Below are 20,551 nucleotides of genomic sequence, written 5' to 3'. Positions count from 1 at the left end.
TGGGCGAGTGTCCTAAATGCAGATCAGTATTGATTGATTGATTGATTGATTGATTGACTGGGCAAGAAGAATATGTATTGCACCAAGGACCTCACATCCGTAAGCGCGGAGTTGCTCTCGTTGAATATGGAAATCTAACAGCAACAGAGGCTGGACGACGCTATATCGCATCTCACAGAGTACAGCAACGCGTTGAATAAGATGCTTTGGAGAATCAAAAGACGTAAGACGACGTGCTGGCTCGGATTCGAGGCGGGTCCCGAACCGGGAACAAGACGATCGCTTGATCAGTGAGGCACATCCGACCCCGTTCATGAACGCCTTGCAGGTACGCCATGCCACGCGTTCTCCCGGCAGTTCGAGAATGGCCTTAAGACACCAGAATGAGACAGGGTTCTCATACTGAATGAGAATTAAAGTTGCTGGAAAGTTTTTAAAGTTAAATCTCACTAAACAACAGTTAAGTAATAATGGGAATGGTCACCCACTGGATGGGTGATCAACGCTCAAAAACCACTTCACGAAAACTAAATATGCATATCACTAATAGTTAATATTACTAATCATTAATAACAAACTCTTCCTTATACTTTTCACTACATATCTTAACCATTAAACCACTGGGTGAGGAGCATAGTAATGCACCGGTACCAGCAAAACTAACCAAACTCCTCCTCCCGGCGGGAGGATGGGGCTTAAATTAGAGAATGGGTTACAATCCCGGCGAGCGGTTAAGAAACAAAAGCTCACTGATGAACAGAGGATGGCCTTGCGTTTTACTAGGACAACGAGGGCATTGTCATATTCTCCGTGAAGAGTACGTTTTCCTCGGCGAATGAATGGCCGGCCGCGTGTTTCGCCCTTTCGGCACCCGACACAATCCAGCATACGTGACCGAGCATCGGCGCCATGGCCGTGTATTTGTTGCTTGTTGGGGTTGGATGAACTCTCGAGGGATAGGAACGTTGCACAGAATGGAGTAACGTCTCACCGCCGGGCAATATCTGCACATGTTAAAGAATATTATTGTATCTTCCGTGCGGGTGTTTAATTCCGCCAGTGTTATACAATTTTAGCAAGACATGTCTCCGATCCACACATCCCGATTAGTCCAGGAATGATTCGTAAGACAAGGTCAAGTCGAACTTATCGACTGACCTCCTTGTGGGGCTGACATAATTTCCATTTAGAACATGTGGGAGACGAAGAAAGAAATGGTGGAGATCTGGCCCGATCCCGCGCCAAATACAAACGACGTACTCTGGGGTGTTCCAGTGCGGCCTGGGACGAAGTGACAGGTGAGTACAATCGTGCACAACGACTACCCAACGACCTCTCCCGGGTCACAAATAACAAATTCGTAATGGCAGGATGAAACACAGGACGTTACGTGACTTGCCAAATAGGCCAGCGTAGGAATAAAAATCCATATTTTATGCTACTGACACTACTCGAACCCTAGACAGCAGAGGCGAGCGGCAGAACTCTCAGTAGCGCCTTGGCTGACAGCGCCTGCACGTTCAGAGACATTTCACAAAACTTTAACACGACCACCGAACACAATACTGTTCATACATTACGGCATTACGACCAACATGGCCACTGGACGGATTTATTATGTCCCAGGCCGAGAGACGTAACAAGGCATGGCCTGTGGCCGTATGAATACAACGAAATAGAACGTAACTCGGCAAGGCCATCCTGTCCTCCCACCTGTACGTGTTGCGGGCAACCACAGCTTCCAGGGGATGCTCACTTTCTGTGTCGCCAAGTCTACAGCAATTAGTTTCAAAAGACACACAAATGGTCGCACAGGTTGTGAAAAATCAAATATCAGAGTTTTGAAACAAAAATCCCTGACCAGGATATTGTCGAGCTTCAACACAGTGGACTCAGTGATATACCGTTAGCAGATGTCAACAACAGGTTTGACTGTCATATGCCACACAATGAAGATATCCGCTACTGTCGCGTAACTGTTAGCATCATCAGCTGCCCTCCTCGGAGGTCTCAGTTCGATTCACAGTACTGGCAGAGATTTAACAATGACAGGAGGACTGGTATGAGATTAAATTGGTACATGCAGCTCACCTCCATTAGAGGGGTTCCTGAAAAGAGCTGCACCTCCTTGGGATGAGGACACGAGTTTACTTATTTTACTCAAAATGAAAATCCACAGCCTGTTTCCAGTCATTTGACCGGGTCAGGAATGGAATGAATGAATCGCCATCTAGAGGCAAGGATAGGAATTGTGCCGCCTGCCGAAGCCTGTCACACTTCTCTGGGGCAATGATTAATGACTGGCAGATGAAATGAAATGACATTGAAGAGTGTCGCTGGAATGAAAGATGACAGGAAAGACCGGAATACCCAGAGAAAACATGTCCTGCCTCCACTTTGTCCAGCACAAATCTCACATGGAGTGACCGTGATTTGAACCACGGTATCCAGCGGTGAGAGGCCGGCGCGCTGCCGCCTGAGCCACGGAGGCTAATTACTTATTTTACTATGGAGATTTATTTCTTTTCTTATTTAAAAAAAGACCAGTCAGTTTCAAGAGGGAATTTCACGGCGCACAGGAAGAAAATCATAGACGCATCCACCTAGTTGTTCTATGGCGTGTGCCAGTTGGGCGAGCAGATCCCCTTCCGTAGGACAAATGTTCGTTTTTATACGTGCCTCTGGCGTAACGGAAAATACTTTTTTTTTTTTTTTTTTTTTTGCTAGGGGCTTTACGTCGCACCGACACAGATAGGTCTTATGGCGACGATGGGATAGGAAAGGCCTAGGAGTTGGAAGGAAGCGGCCGTGGCCTTATTTAAGGTACAGCCCCAGCATTTGCCTGGTGTGAAAATGGGAAACCACGGAAAACCATCTTCAGGGCTGCCGATAGTGGGATTCGAACCTACTATCTCCCGGATGCAAGCTCACACGGAAAAATACTAGCTGACCAGCAAAAAAACACAAGAGGTCCACCAGGTGATAATAGCTATTTTTAACATCCCATCACAGATCTTACGTGTGGAAGCAAGATAAATGGATTGAAAGCTTAGAGATGAGCTACACAGAACTTAGGAAGACATATTATCACTTCGAATCTCGCCAGAACTGACAATTATTTTCAGCACATATTTCATGCTCCATTCTTACAGGAGTAGCAAGTGATGTTTCGCATGCTTATAAAAATGTAACAGCGAAAACGGTAATCTACTTTTCATAGTTCTCGCATACCTTCAAGTGGCTACACTGTGAGCTTACATGAAAGAGGATCACGTCCTAACGTAATTCTCCAGCAATATGCAAGGTTTATCTAGCCTTGGCATCGTGGTGAGTAATGAAGTTGTTGTATAACGATTACTGCGCGGCTTACAAACTTGTTGAGACATACATAGAATAAATATGTTGCATTAGCTTCTCTCGGTCATTTATACAAATTTCTTTTATTTAAATAGCAGTGAAGTGTTCAGTAAAATACAGTTGACTAATCAAAGGAATTAAGAGATCTGGATGTAGTCCAACGCATGGTTTTCGTGTTTATTCCCATAATTTGTATTAAATCATTTTAATTATTTGGCGTTCCCATTAAAAGAACCTTTATGAAATCCGACATTCAACAATAGGTCTCTTCGTCTGATAAAGTTACAATTAAAATCATTAGTATATTTCGAATATTTTCGTTCTCAAAAAATAGCAAAACATGAATCTAAATACAGTAGGTTACTAAATATCGCAAAATTTGAAGAAAATAACAGTAGGTCTATATTTCAATTTAGTATCTGTAAAACTAAATTATACAAGTAAGTAAAACCCTAATTGGTAAACAATTTTTTTATATTTTTAAATTTTTTTTTCCTATTTGCTTTACGTCGCACCGACACAGATATGTCTCATGGCGACGATGGGATGGGAAAGACCTAGGAATTGGAAGGAAGCGGCCGTGGCCTTAATTAAGGTACAGCCCCGGCATTTGCCTGGTGTGAAAATGGGAAACCACGGAAAACCATCTTCAGGGCTGCCGACAGTGGGGCTCGAACCCACTATCTCCCGATTACTCGATACTGGCCGCACTTAGCGACTGCAGCTATCGAGCTCGGTAAAAAAAGAAAGAAAATCACACGCAGTTAAATCTAACTGCTTCATGATACAACATGTGTTCCTAAAAGTGCTTACATTTATTTATTTCCTCTCATAAAGTTCTTGTGCTACTAAAAGGTCACTGTCATTTGATACTTAGAACGTATTCTTAATAATAATGTTATTGCTTTCACGTCCCAAGAACTACATTTTTGTGGTTTTCGCAGTTTACGGAATAGTTTCCCGCAGAAGTTCCTTTACGTGCCAGTAAATCTACCGACACGACGGTGGCGTATTTGAACACCTTAAAATACCACCAGATCGAATCAAACAAGTTGGACTCAGAAGACCAGTGCCCTACCGCCTGAGCTACTCGGCCCGGCGAACGTACTTTTATTTAGCCACATCAGAGACTTCTGGTGCCAATGCAATAATGCAACTTTGTTCCCGGGAACACCACACAAGCTTTCAAGCGTGTGTTGAGCAACTCACTGTGCACTTTGTAGCCTATATTTCTTTCCGACATTTCCTTCCTACGATCACTTAGCGAATGTTCAATCTCTCCTTTTCAAGGAAAAACATGACCTAAAATACGGCTTCTATTGTGAAAAGATCACACAATATTAAATAATAGAGTCATACAAAATATGAAATGGATTGCCCCAAATTCGTAACAAACTTCTCTTTTTACATAGCACCGACACAGATATAGTAGGTCCTATGGCGACGATGGGATAGGACAAGGCTAGAAGTGGGAAGGAAGCGACCGTAGCCTGAATTAAGATACAGCCCCAACCTAGTGTGAAAATGGGAAACGGAAATCCATCTTATGGGCTGCCGACAATCGGGTTCGAACCCACTATCTCCCGAATGCAAATAGATGACCCAAACCGCATAGCCACTTGCTCGGTAAATGGAAACCTATTACTGTGTTATTATTATTATTATTATTATTATTATTATTATTATTATTATTATTGTTGTTGTTGTACCGCAGGTACAGCCGCCCCGTGTATTTAAAATAAGCGCCTTTTAGAAGAAACATGAATACTGAAACTCATTTCAGAAGAAGTTTGAACATTTATCGACATATGTCACTACTATTAACTTATGTGCGCCTCCTGGAGCGAGGATGAACAATTAATTTTCAAAGTAATTTTGTGCGTCTGGTTTCCTAAACTGAATTGCTTATAGATTGTTTTTGGTGTTCTAAGGTTACTAGCACTTCTATCTCTTCCCGCCGACTTAATATTGTAGCCAATAGGGAATTTTGTACTTTTATTTAATCCACCAATCAAATATTTGATATGTATTTGATTGTCCAATGGGAATTGTGGGTGTGTCCGAGCTTCGGCCCAGAGAAATCTGGAACCTTCCTCTCCACTATAAAAGCTGGGACCATTTGGGCCATGTCGTCTTTTCGATCGCTCCAGTCCAGCAGTAGAGTGTCAATTAGGAGGCAGGAGATTCGCCTCGCCCATCTCCGGACGGTCCTCCAGCTCAAGGTAATGACAGACATCTTGTAATCAATAGTCTCTGAAAGCTAACTAGAGGGGAATGTTTCAAATTCTTTCTTAATGTAATCTTGCAGTGTAAATTTTCAATCTGGTTTAAGACCTTAACCTAACTTAGGGAATAAAGAGTGGGAACTCTCTTGTATTCCCCTTCAACTTGGTCTTGAGGTGATTATGATTTCGTAAACTTTAAAATGTATCTTTGTAATTTAAATTTTCTCTCTATCTAGTCACCTCCGTAATATAGGCTTAGCCTCTGTAACTTAGGGCCATTAGCCCAATAGGATTTTAGGGATTTTTCAAGTGTATTTCAAAGGAGTGCAAGAGTTCGCCTCCTACCTTTTGATTTCCGGCCGATAACTTTAACCTTTTCTTTGTACGAAGGCCAGGTAGAATGGGCACTTATTGCCCGTGTTAAATATTCTTATTCCATTTCCTATTTAATGCAATGTAGACTGTCGAGCGGGTAAGACAGTGGAAACTGTCTGTTGCTTACCTTACGTAATAGTTGAATTTTGCCTTCGAAAGGCTGTCATCTTGTAAATACTAGAGAGAAATTTGTATGTGAAACAAATACGTTCCTTTTTGAATGTAGTGTATTTTAGAGCTCAGTCTCCTTGAGGAGTTATAGAAGGGAGCAATGGTGCTCTTGTAAAGTTTGTAACTTGGGAGTTTCAAGCTCATTTTGTTAAATCGTTGATGTCTAATTGTTCTAAGAGTTTCTAACGTTGTTTCTCGAGCTCACTTTTGTACCTGATTATTTGTTACTGCTTAGCAACGTTTAAAATTTGAAAAGAAAAAGACAAATAAAATTCGTAAGTTTAAAGTTTTTAATAAAAATTTGATCTTTTCTCTATCCACCCTTCATGCCCGCACCTTCTTTCACCTCTGCGTTCCACAGAATCCCAGGAACAATTATTATTATTACTGTATTATCCGACAGTCTCACTCAATAGGTTGTTCAATGTTAGAACAACTGACCTACACGCCCCAGATAGCTAAAACTTTTATTAGTAATATTCATGTACTTACATCCACACATTTGTGATGCATAGTACCGTAACAGTTTAGAACGATCTTTCAAACAACAACGATGAGCGTTATGGTGATATTCCTATGAAGTAAGTAATAATATCCATTTCTATTGAATCAAAACTAACTTTGAACACTTATCACCAACTTGGACACTAATAATCATAATAATCGTATGGCCTCAGCTACCGTGTGCAGACATTTCGATTTGACGCCATCTGGCTGCCTGCTCGTCAATTTCGACGTTCCGTTTTACTCTAGGCCCACTAGATGGCAGACCGAGTAAACCGAAACTCTCTTGGGCGTCTATGGCTGAGATTTTATTAATTTTGTCGGGTAAATACCAAATGTATCACCAGAGATCTTTTACATGCCGACATCGTACGACATGGAGTGTCGAATGGACTTTTTTCCGCCCTTCAAAAATCCGACTACCTCTGCCGAGTTTGAACCCGCTATCTTGGAAACCGGACGCCGACACTCTACCACGGATCCACAGAGGCAGCTACTTGGACACTGAAAGGTTTCCAACGCGACAATAACAGTCTTCTTCTTAGCCTGCTGAAATGAATATTGTAGATTTCGTTTTACAACTTAACTAATAATGCTACTGGTTTTATGTCCCATTAGCTACTTGTACGGTTTTCAGAGATGTCGAGGCGCGGGAATTTTGCTCCGTAGGAGTTCTTTTACGTACCGGTACTCGAATAGCACGACGCTGGTGTAACTGAGCACATTCAAATACCACCCGACTGAACCGGGATTGAACACCTCAACTTGGGCTGAGAAGGCCAATACTTCCACTATCTCAACTACTTAGTCTGGCCTTTCAAAATTATTAACGTAATTTCGTTTTCGAGACAATTATTATAGGCCTAACTGTGGCATAGTTGTAAGTAACTCAAATACGAATATTTTTCTATCAGTGCTCAATATGTGACAGGGCACAACTCTCTAGGCTTCTTAAAACCGTTAAACAGTGTCATAAGCGCCAATCTTCGGCGGACAATGAGTAGCAAGCAGCAAAAGGCAAGTTTCTACTGCCAGCTATACTGAATGCTATCAGCAAGGCTAGCCGAGACCGTAACTAAGCAACCAAGGCGTTCTAAGATATAAAACACATGCCCACGCAAACACATTAGGTAGATATGATTATCTTTATACACTCACAGTTGTTCCCGACATCATGGCGGCGCTGTCATTGACTGGTGCAGTAGCAGGTTGTTGAGTCTGTTGCGGCTGCTGCTGCTGTTGTTGTTGCTGCTGCTGTTGCTGTTGTTGTTGAGCTCGAGATACCTTTCCGCGGTACCCCTGAAATGAAATAAAGTATCTGTATTATTTTTAGCATTCACTTCAATAAATAAATAAATAAATAAATATGGTCTTTATTTTTTTAATAGCAGTTCAGCGCCGCACTAACATACGAATTTTGACAACGGTGGGACAGAAAAGATCTAGGAGCGGAGCTTTAACAGTCGTGGATTTAATTAAAGTACCCTTGTATTTGCATAGAAAATAGGAAATCACGCAAACCATCTTCAGGGCTGTCGACAGTGGGATTCGAACCCAGCTACTCAATCCCAACCGTGAAGCCAACTCGCTCGGTACTTTCAATTCTGAATACCCCATTCGACTAGCGTACAGAAGCCAACATAACAAAAATACATTCCCTAAGTGTTTATGTCTTATTAACACTTTCACTGACCTTTAAATGAAGGAAAATGTGTTTTAAAAATAACTTTTAAGTGTAGTTCTATAAATATTAATAGTTTTGTTTAAATACGACACGATTTTCTTTCGAATGAGCTCTGTGTGTGGTAGAATTATTTATCTTGTATATCATTACCGATACATTAAAGTGAACCATTGCGAAGCATTAGTAACTTTTTATTATGCCAAGTTTTTAATATTATGAACACTCATGAGACACGTAACATATAAACAGAAAACTGTACGTTTGTGTTTCCTGCGTTGACTAATGCAGACGGAAACGCGAATATTCGGGTTGGAATCCCCCGTGAGGATGGCATTTCTAACTATGTAAATGTGCAGTCCTGCCTGCTGTCATTTCTTGATGGATACAGTACTTTTGCATCCATCTCTTGGCACAGGCCAGAGCAAAGTGTAGCTTCCACTGAAGTTCCAGTCTCATCCATGGCTGTGACAATATGGAAGCTGCTGGGGTATGGGTGGTGCTGATTAATGACATTCAGAGCACAACCAGTGTGTCTGAGTGTCACGAAAGGTGTTGCTTATAGGGTTAGTTGTGCTACAATAGTACTGTCTGGCCCAGTGAGGAAAGCAATGGCAAACTTCCTCACTGCTCATCTTGCCTAGTACGCCTCATTTTGGTACTGCCATTGGTTCTTGTGGTTTCCCTATAACTGCATAGCCTTTGGTGATGCTATTTGAGGATCCAACCAGCCTCTGGGCTGATGACCTAACAGACACACAAATGTGCAGTATGTGATACTTAACATTAGATGGTATTAGAATAAAACAGGTGTTATTCGTATTTATAAAATGACTACTATTCAATCCCAATTCTGATTTTTAACTTTTTTTTTAATTTCAAAAGAGGCACCTGAGCCAAGGTTCATAATGGTGCAGTACAATTACTTACATTTGGCAACAGAGATGACATTTGAGAACATCAGCTTCTAAGACAAAAATATACTGTACAATGAATTCGAATTTTAAAGTACCATAATGACAGAAACCAAATACTAAATCAGTACTCTATAGGCTAGGCATTTTTACTTTTAGAAAACGAACAAGCTTGGTTTTAAAGATTGGCAATTTAGTAGCTTCTCGAATGTGCTCAGGAAAGCTACTGAAAAACTTTTAAGAGTAATGCCATAAAGAATTAGTGCCATACTTAGTACACTTTGATGATTTACAGTGAATTTTGTTACATCCTCTTGTACTGTATGAATGTATATCAGAATTCAAGTTGCAGAGTGTTGGAATGAGCTTGTCCATTTTTCAATTTATATAGCATTTTAGCTGACGCTTTTTTACGAAGATCATCTAGAGATAGGTCCGACTCGTTGGCTGAACGGTCAGCGTACTGGCCTTCAGTTCGGAGGGTCCCGGGTTCGATTCCCGGCCGGGTCGGGGATTTTAACCTTAATTGATTAATTCCAATGGCACGGGGGCTGGGTGTGTGTGTTGTCTTCATCATCATTTCATCCTCATCCCGATGCGCAGGTCGCCTACGGGAGTCAAATAGAAAGACCTGCACCTGGCGAGCCGAACCCGTCCTGGGATATCCCGGCACTAAAAGCCATACGCCATTTCATTTCATCTAGAGATAGCACATTACAATACTGGTAGACCTGTATGGATTAGGTGGGTAAGTTGAATGGTTATTTTCAGTGCTGTTTCCTGCAAGAGACTGGCCTTTACAAATTGTTCTTCGTTGCAACACGCCCAGATATGAATCATGTAATTCAGGTGGTTTTCAATTAGAGCATGATAAATACTCTTCAATAGCCCACGAGAAACTTTATACTGTAATCAGCTGAGTACACCAATAGCAGGAGTTAAATACAAATCATTGTGATGTGATTCTCCCATGTCTGCGACTCATCTATGCTAAGTCCTAGAAATCTGGTTGCTTAAACTCGAGGTATCACCTGGTCGTTGAAACTTAAGTTGATGTCCAGAGGAGATGTACCTAATGGTTTGTGAAATACGATATAGTTAGTTTTAGTATGATTAATTCGTAATCGGTTGATAGTAAGCCAAGTCTGAATTAAAATTATGTCATGTTGCATCTTTCCTTCAAGATTATAAATACAATTCCCTGTGTAAAAAAATATTTGTGTCATCAGCAAATAATGACAGTCTGCCAAACAGTGGTAAATTCCCGATATCATTGACAAAGACAAGAAATAATATTGATCCTAGAACAGAACCTTGAGGCACACCGGATGTTATAGTATTCAGCTTAGAAAACTTCATTTAAAGTTAAAAACTTCATGATTGTTCCGTATTGAATAGAGAAATAAGATGTACAATATTATAGGGAAGGATCCACCTTTCAATACTCCGTAGTAAGTTGAACTAAAATGTAGTTACAACCTGTTTATTGGGACCGGTTTCAACACATTTCAAGTGGCATCATCAGCCAATTAGCGAAGATCTTAAAACAACTAATATATTGAATACAGGCAAAAAATTAACATTGTATCATATCGTAGCAATTCAGTTAATGTTCAAAAAACAATAATCACTTCCTCACATTTTGGTCTGTACGCTTCTAATACCAAGTTTTCCAAGTTTGGTAGAAGGAAGTAGGGGGAGATAACCAGCATCCCCTTGTCCTTCCGGTCAGCTCGCATAAGAACAGGGAGTACACGAAGTCTGCATGCTCACAATCCTTACCGACATGTCCACAAACTAAAGATGGGATTGGAAAAATTAATAGCCTATCAGAGATTCGACACTACGCCAAGGTACCTTTCGGTGATTATTCCTGCATATGGATTCCCAAACATTGTTCCACTCACTCACCAATATTATCTTGTAAAGGAAAAACAATGCACACAGAGGCACGAGCATAATGTATCCGCGATGTCAAAAAAATAAAGGAAAATAACCACAACACAGTTTACTTGAAGCGAATGCATATTACTCAGTGTAGTATACAGAATGTAATAATAAGGTATGGTCAAACTTCCAGGACACATTCCTCACATACAGAAGAAGAAAATGTGGTATATGACATTGGTCCGGAAACGCTTTATTACGAGTTAGAACTCGTTTTCTACAACTCTACCTGCATAACACATGAAACTCTTTCTTACAACACGAAATGTTCAAAATGCTGTCCGTTAGCATTGAGATATATACAGTATGTGTCCCTGTTATTCGTACAGGCTTCAGTTTCTTATCGAGTCTCGTATATTCACAGTAACGATTGAAAAACTGAAATAAAACGTTCATTACGGGTAAAAACATGATTTGTCAATGATAATTCGTTAGTCAAAACCATACTTATCTACACACAGACAGGAAGATTTTATATGAATATGCCGGCATCGACAAACGGGTGTACCAGTTGTATTCGTACACTTGGACAGGATGATGCTCACCGTTTACTTGCGATGCACGTAAAAGTCTCAGTGACGGCACACGACTAGTCAAGTGTGTTAGTCTCCTTCCTAATGTATCTGTGGTGGACATGGGTAGGAGTGCAGAGTTAAGTACGGAGCTTAAGAACACTATATATCAACTGCCACTTCAAGGATTTTCATTACGAAAAATTTGACAAGTGGTCAATAGAACACATTCTTCGGTGCAATATGTGGTTGATAAATGTAAATAGACTCTACAGTATTAAGAACACTCCAAGGAAACCCAAGAGAAAGTGTTTAACTGAAAGGAAAGAATATTTTTCGTTGGGCTGCTAAAGTCAGATTCCAAATTAAGTACACCAATACTGATGCAACTCACGGAGGAACGACCTGAAAAGAAGATCAGCAACTCCACCATCCGTCGGATACTGTATCGGCATGGGTACTATGGGAGAATTCCATGGAAAAAGGCCATGCGTAACTTGAAAAACAGACTGATTAAACTGTCATTCGCTAAGGAGCATGTGTACAAAGAGAAAAAATTATTGACTGACGTTATTTTGTATGGTGAGACAAAAATGAACCTTTTCGGGTCAGATGGCATCCACAGAATATGGAGAAAAATTGAAACGGGCAATGAATTGGCAAACACACTCTACAACTGTAAAATACGGTGTTGGGTCTGTAATGTTTTGGGGCTGTATGTTAGCCAGAGGTGTTGGTAAAATATATTTCATTGACGGAATAATGAACAAGGAGGGCTATAATGCAATCCTAGGGCAAACGTTAAGCAGAGTGCTGAAAAAAATGGGGTTTCCACCTGTTTATATGTTCCAGCATGATAATGACCCAAAACACTCTGCTGGTATTAATAAGACATGGTTGATCTGGGATATTCCTATGCAGCTAAGAACACCTCCCAAGTCTCCGGATTAAAATCCCATCGAAGATCTTTGGGTTACGTTAAAGGAATATCCGTAGGCAACGTGTGCGTACAAAGTAGGAACTTAAAAGCGTGATTATTCAGGAATGGCAGAAAATCAGCTCCGACATGTGCAAGAAATTAGTGTATCTATGCTGCGACGATGTCAGGAAGTTACAAATGCTAGGGGACATTCCACTAGATACTAACATGTTCCAGGAACCCTTTATTTTTTGTTTATTTCGAGTGTTCAGTTTGCTTGTACGAATAGGAAAGATACAAGATTATGGGCGCGCTTTTCTTTATTAGAAGCTGTATGTTTGGTTAAAATGATTGCAAACAGATACAGTAGGTATATGTTTTCTGAAGGCTTTTTTGAATATATGTTCAGTGAATAAAATCATTTTCAGTTTATTATTTGCTGGCAGTGCGTTGAGGTACTAAAGCAAACAGCCCGTACGGATAGAATAGGTACATACTGTACATCAACCCGCCAGAGCACTGAATCCCGGTCATCAGCATGTAAGTTCTAACACAGAAATAAAGCGTTTCCGGACCCATGTCCATGTGTCCTAATGTTCGACCGTACCCCATTGCAACACCTCAGATAAGTAATATTTACGATACCTAATGGTTGCATTCTACTGTAGATGACAATAGCGAATTTAAAAGTCATTTACTCCACTCTAATCATTCTTGCCTACCTACTACTGTTCACGAAAATAAATTTGAAAGGATCCGAAACAAATTTAAATTTCCTTCCACTTTTCCCCTGTTCATTCTTATAATTCAGAGGCCATGTAGAATTATTTTACCGAGCGAGTTAGGGGCGCGCAGCTGTGAGCTTGCATCCAGAGATAGTGGGTTCGAACCCCACTGTCGGTAGTCCTGAAGATGGTTTTCCGTGATTTCCTATTTTCACACCAGGCAAATGCTGGGGCTGTACCTTAATTAAGACCACGGCCGCTTCCTTTCCACTCCTGGCCCTTCCCTATCCCATCGTCGCCAAAAAACCTGTTTGTGTCGGTGCGACGTAAAGCAACAAGCAATATATATATATTGGTAAGTTACTAGCTTGCATTGTGACCATGATCGTTAAGGCGTCAAGTCTATATGGTCTGACACCGTGGTTAGCCCGTTCGAGTCGCGTTGGTTGAATAAAAATGTCTTTTTTTTTTCTAGGGGCTTTACGTCGCACCGACACAGATAGGCCTTATGGCGACGATGGGATAGGAAAGGCCTAGGAGTTGGAAGGAAGCGGCCGTGGCCTTAATTAAGGTACAGCCCCAGCATTTGCCTGTTGTGAAAATGGGAAACCACGGAAAACCATCTTCAGGGCTGCCGATAGTGGGATTCGAACCTACTATCTCCCGGATGCGAGCTCACAGCCGCGCCTCTACGCGCACGGCCAACTCGCCCGCTAATAAAAATGTCACCATCAGAGTGTTGGCCGGCAGGGTAGCAGAGTGGGTGGTATACATACAATTTTTAATCACTAGAGTGCGTGGCAAAAACCTAGATTCAAGTCCAAACCTCTCCGCAGTGTTCATATGGACTGAGGGCATAACACTCTCTTGATGATGATTCGTCCGTCGGATGAAAAAGTAAAGCTTGGTGTTATTCGACAGGAGTAGGCTACGTGGCGACACCGGGTTCCACCCTCTCCCTACATCATCATCCCACATCCAATGTCCTCGGACACTCCCGGCACTAAAAGCCAAAAAAAAGTAAGTAAGTAAGTTACTAAACGCAGGTGTGGTTAAGTTTTATTGACTATAAGAGATAATTCAAATTGTTAAAAAAATCCCGTCGTCAAGAGCCAGAAGAATAGGAAGCTGCTCCTGCACAGAGTTCCTCTTACGTGGTCTAATTAGATTTAAACGTACAGCTAGTTCCCATTAAATAATTAAAACGGCCGTATTTATTTCTGTTTAAAACTTTCTTGTATAAACTAGGAGTAGCAGCTGTGGAGGGCCGCTAGTGGTTTTTGAAACGCTTAAGACTGTTCATTTAATTCTGCGGAGCGTGCTATTCAACCAAGTGTATTATTACCTAATCAGTTTGTTCAGCGATGTCTGAATTTTCCAGTCAGTTATAGTCAGAGGATTACTTGTATGTTGTAACTCGTGCAGCAGATTTTTCTGTTCCTTTTTATATTTTTTTATGGCAGGCCTTGAGTGAATTGGCCCTTTGCCCTTTCTTCCGGCCTGACTCGCGCTTGGCTTACATGGCCTTGGGGGCCGCAAAAAATAAGTCCCTTCCCCCACCACCTCCACGACGACGACAGCTACCGGCACAACTTTCAACAGGTGGACCGTAGGTACGCTGCCAAAGCGCTTCACTTAACAGCCAAAGCATACTGTACATTAGAACTGTGCTCAAACACATCTCACAGTTTTGCTCTTTGATCTATACAGGCTTCAAATGGCATACCTAAAGGAATGTATACAGTATTACTCTGTAGTAGCCTATATACACTAAATTCTTGCTTTAAAATGGTTTATACCGAGGATTTCGATAGAAAGATGATGTGTTCTGAATGAAAAAAGCAGACCGTAGTAACACTTTGCGCTTTGCTGTTGGGCAGAATACATGTATTTTACAATCGGCTTTACGTCGCACCGACACAGATAGGTTTTATGGCGACGATGGGATAGGAAAGGGCTAGGAGTGAAAAGGAAGCGACCGTGGTCTCAATTAAGGTACAGTCCCAGCATTTGCCTGGTGTGAAAATGAGAAAACACAAGAAACCATCTTCAGGGCTACCTACAGTGGGGTTCGAACCTACTATCTTCTGAATGCAAGCTCGCTTGCGCAGAAAATATAAAGCAGAAGTTATTTTTGAACCCCTGCAAAGAGAATGCAGGGCTTCATCAAGTAATCAACAGGTAGTAGCCCGCGTTTTATTTAAACAGTGAAAAGCACATAAGTCTAGGTAATATTTTATTGCATAGATCTATTACTGTACAATTTACATATAATTTAAGACAAACTAACTAATATTAGTAGTAATAATAACAACTGACATCAGCTACTGAGTTGAAGACTCCGCAAATTGTGCATACAGATAGCCTGCCTACTAATTTCGAAGTTCTCATTATGCTGCGGTCTAGCAGCGAAAGCGGAGCCTAAGGATGAGTAGTTATTTTGTTGGGTGACGGTGAATGCACCAGCAGAGGTTCTTGACATGCTAATAGCAAGTGGATAGCGTACCAATACTTTTGCCCGGCCTTAAACAACAGACTACCTCGGCAGGAACCGAACCTGCGAACGTGAAATAATAAGATTGGACACTCCATCACCGGTCCACCTAGTCAGCTTCTATCTAACAATGGTATGCGTGGTCTCGTTAGACAACTTCATATTACTTTGAAAGGTAATTAATTTACTGCAGCCATCGCTAGAACATTTGTTGAGGCTTCCCCTATCGTATGAAACAAATATCACCCCACAACAAACCCACGTAAACTTCTCAAATTTACTGGGAGGTCACTGTGTTAATGCGCTAACTAGGGTAGCCCCATCCATGAGCTGAGGACGCAGGTACGTTCCATCTCTACGTCGATAATCCTCGAATTAATAAACTTAAATAGATGTAAGGAAATAAATATGTTTTGTGTCTTTCTTCCAAAAGATAATATACTGGCTTCATAACAAAACTGTTTGGGCTTCCAATGTTAACAGACGAGGGATGGAAATCCGACGTTCGAGAGTATGTATTGGCATGCTAATCTCGTCGTATTGCCCCTTAAGACAATAATATCGCCCCGATCTCTCAGCTACCTGCGTCAGTAGATATAATGGCACGTTACGAAATTCCTTTTCAATGCGAAATTACGACATGTTATCGTTTGACATTTTACGGCATGTGAAGGGGCGCTGAACACACAGTTTTACTCTAATATATATTTCATTTTACTTTTATTTCTTTTCTCCTCTATATTCTCATGGTAAAAACAGTAACGTGATCAGGACTATCTTCCAAGACAGTACGAAGGGGACGAATTATATACATACCGCCCGAAACGTCAGTTACATAGAAATAAGTAAATGCATATTATAGTTTTAAGATGACAAGAAGCGAAGCTGCGTAAGGTTCCGCAGAGGGGTGATAAGGAAGAAGAGCTGCATGAATCCCCCCGTGAGGAAGTTGTTTATCTGATTCAGGATACATGAACTGGCTCCCGACCGAAATATTTGCAAATTATACAGAAAACGTCATCCGGACAACAAATAACTGCGAGAGGTATCATGCTTCTCTCACTCACACACATTTCATCTGACTGAAGTTTAAAGAACATCCAATGCAATGTATACATTCTTGTCAGATTCAAATATAAGAACAAAAGCCAGAAAACCCGTAAAATTGAAACAATTGGTTTTAAATACCATTTTTAACATAAAGGACGTACGTTAACAAGATGTAATTTCGTTACAAGTGTAGCTTATAAACTTCTCCCGAAATTAAGATGAACTGCTATTACTACTACTAATATTATTGATACTACTACTACTACTACTACTACTACTACTACTACAGTATTTCATATTCCATAAAGCATTCCTATTTTAGACAATCCTTTTCGTGCCGTATTTTATGCAATCCCTTTTGTTCGAATGATTTCAAATGTACCTTTCAAATGACCCCATTGGACGAAGTACCGTTTATTAATTCCTTTTTTATTCCTCTTGGCAATCATCAGAGCACTCGGAAAGTCATGGTACCCAACATTTTTAGCCATACCAGCAGTAACAGTGCTTACAATCCTTCTACCTGGACGACTGGGAGAAATTCGTGAGTTAAAATACGAATGCGATGCAAATCCCGGGGACGAATTAATGTGATCGTTGGGAGCGAATTCATGTATGATAAGGGTGCTTGAGACGGAATTTATGAAACCCCCTGAGTAAATCATATGCCTGAAATAAGCCCAGGTTAATTCTTGGTGATTCATAATTAGTAAGCTTAGTACTTTCATCATCTGCCTCAGTCTCTCCTTAGGATGTGTAGAAGTGAGAACAACTCTAACTATACCATTCCTTATCGAGTCATCCCATGTAGCGAATGGTGCGATGGTGTCGCTTAATGGATCGTTTTATATATGCATTTCAGTGAGATTTGCTGTCTAAAGCGTAGTAGCCACCTGAAGACTCGGTGAAGCAAGAAGCGAAAAATTACTCTCACTCCACATTTCCATAGTATGCCTCTTCAGTGATGTATTCGCTTTCTCTGGCAGCTAATTATCAGTATCCGACCAGCCTTCGCACTAAAAACTCAACATACATTTTGGAAATAAAGTCGAAAAGGTTTTTTTAATAAAACTATTCCCCAGAGTAATGCAATACAACATGTTATCTCTATTCCTGGAACAAGTGGCAGAAGTTCTGAACGAACAAGTCGACAAATAAAAGGAAAGAACAAACAATGCCGTATTTCACTTGTAAGTGTTATTTTGCCTCTTTTATCTCGCACCGACCTAGTGAACTTGTGTTGATTCCGCCACAAGGGCTTTCGTCTTCAAAACATTTCCAGTGAGCAAGGGAGCTCGATTGAAATACTTCCATAAATATAAAGGAGCGGGGAGAGTTTAGAAGGGAGACTCAAAGACCAACAGCTGACTCGTGAGAAGCAAAGGGAGCCACGTGGAAAAGACCAAAGGGAAAGCCACAATAAAAACAAGAGACAGAAACAGCACTGGCAAGGAAAAGAGAGAGAATACCTTTCCACACTGAAAGAAAATCCTCTGAGTAATCCTGAAGATAAAAGGGTTATAAATGCTTTTAACAGTTCCAGTGCGAATAAAACATCTGTTAACAGACAATCATGCCAATGAATTATACGAATTTAAAAAATCAATGGTGCTTCAAAAATTTTGTAACGTCATATTAACGGCAAGAAACACTTGGGAACAGTATTATGCGCTTCAGGGAGAACACGAATGGAGAAGCTGGAAGGGTGAACGATTCAACGTAATAATCCGTTAAACTTACGTTCTCTTTAAATTACCTTACAGGGTGTTTAGGGTTCTTCACTAGCTGTCAACGACCCGCGTATAAAAGCTAAAGAACAACGCGTCGGTCAAGTAAAGAGCTCACCGCCAGCTAGTGTTCGTACTGAAAACTTAACACTCTTTCATCACTATGACTTATCACGAACATAATAATGTTGTATATTGTATTGAACGTTCTTTTCAAGTACATGTTAAATGTTAAATCCCTGCTTAAATCGTTCAAGCTTCACGTCATATACCACCATAATTGTACTGAATGTTAGATGGCTTAAATGAAGTAAGCATAAAAACCTGTTGATAATAATATTATTCATTTTATATATTTACTCAGGTATACTTTCCATAATGGTGAGTTTCCTACATGACAAAGTATATAAATTCATATGTGTATGTCCATTAAATAAATACCAAGGCAGCTCTTAATAATTCAGTGCATGGGTAAAATTCATAAAAATAAATTATAACTGAAAATGGATTCAACATGGAATTCAACAAGTGGCGTTCATTTCAGGGGGGGGGGGGATATTTAATAACTACCGCACAAATGGCTCCTAACTACCTATTTTAATTGACCCCTTAATAGCCAAAATAGCTAAATCTAAACAATCAGATTTCGGTACTCGTACTACGATAAGTTTAAGAAGTTAGCGACGAATTTTCGATGTTCCCCGAGCGCCTAATAACAGTCCTATTACTCAAATATTATTTGAAATATTTAACTGTAGGTTCATAATATGCCCTATTTTTTAAATCAATCTCCTCTGGTTGACTGGAAGATACCTCAAATCTTGCGGCTGGGTCTAGTATGTAAGCATTCTTCTTACGACGGTCAATAGCTATGATGTCAACCTAACGGTTACTACCACCTTCAGCAACACATGGGATTTCCTTATGAACTTCAAAACCCCTTTGGAAAGAAGTGGCTACGATTTTTTATCTCATTCTGTGACGCTTGGTATTCCTGAGTAAGCTCCCACGAGGACATGAGCCGAGAACATGGGCAAGGGTTTCAGGCTCGCTGTAGTGTCTGCAGAGGACTACGTCCAGGAAGAGTTCGAACAAGAACATTGCACTGTAATTCCAATGCTTCTTTCGAGTCGAAAATCGATTACCCAATTTTGAGTTATCATCCATCTATCTGTTAGCTGACGTGCATTCTTGAAAGTATACTCCTTTACCGTGGGCGCCTAATCTACACCACTTGTCATATTCCTGTTTATTTGCCTTTCATCAAAATCGTGAGGAGCAGTGGAATCAGTGTGGTTTATGCTCAGTCTCAGAATACACGCCCTTCTCTCATCTGCTAAATCACGGATAGATGTTACGTACTTATTATTGTCCGTCTGAAGAATGTGACACGCTGTAATGGACCTTCCCATTCCGTTTTCCGTATTTTTAATAAACTTGCGATTTTTCTGGGTGAATACAGCATGGAATCTGGTGTGTCAGCTGGCGAGTGCATAACTTCTTTGATGGCACTTAGCTTTTTGTTTTTGTTTGAATTTGCATTCTGCAGAGGGTTTATGACAGATGACCAAATAAACTGGTTAACAACTAGTATCTTTTGTTTAGCTATCAATAACGGACTGGTTATCAGTATATTAAGATTACTGTTTAGATCTTTATAATTTTTAGTTGGTCAAAAATTAATGTGCCATGGAAGTCAACCCCCAGATGATAATAATAATAATAATAATAATAATAATAATAATAATAATAATAATAATAATAATAATAAATACAATCCACAGGTATACTGAGATTGCTAATGGTAAAACCAGATATTCTGACTTAGGCTCCAGCAATGGATAGGCGAACAATCCGGAAGATATAAAACATTCAAGATCACAAGCATAAAAAGTACATGTTTCATATCTTGATTCAAAGGGCACAAGACGTACGTTAGTAAGGTATTAT

At 40.5% G+C, this 20,551-nt stretch overlaps 1 protein-coding gene across 1 annotated transcript in view; it reads right to left on the bottom strand.

Moving 5' to 3' along the window:
* The window catches only part of Tet (Ten-Eleven Translocation (TET) family protein), a 568,628-nt gene that overhangs the window by 114,734 nt on the left and 433,343 nt on the right, over positions 1 to 20,551 (bottom strand). Inside the window, exon 4 of the mRNA XM_068227603.1 lies at positions 7,791 to 7,931. Coding sequence (XP_068083704.1) covers positions 7,791 to 7,931 — 141 coding nt within the window. The remainder of the gene's footprint in view (positions 1 to 7,790; positions 7,932 to 20,551) is intronic.

This window comes from Anabrus simplex, chromosome 1 (genome assembly GCF_040414725.1).
Source record: "Anabrus simplex isolate iqAnaSimp1 chromosome 1, ASM4041472v1, whole genome shotgun sequence".
Classification (NCBI taxonomy): domain Eukaryota; kingdom Metazoa; phylum Arthropoda; class Insecta; order Orthoptera; family Tettigoniidae; genus Anabrus; species Anabrus simplex.
This window is presented reverse-complemented; position numbering and strand designations above follow the sequence as displayed.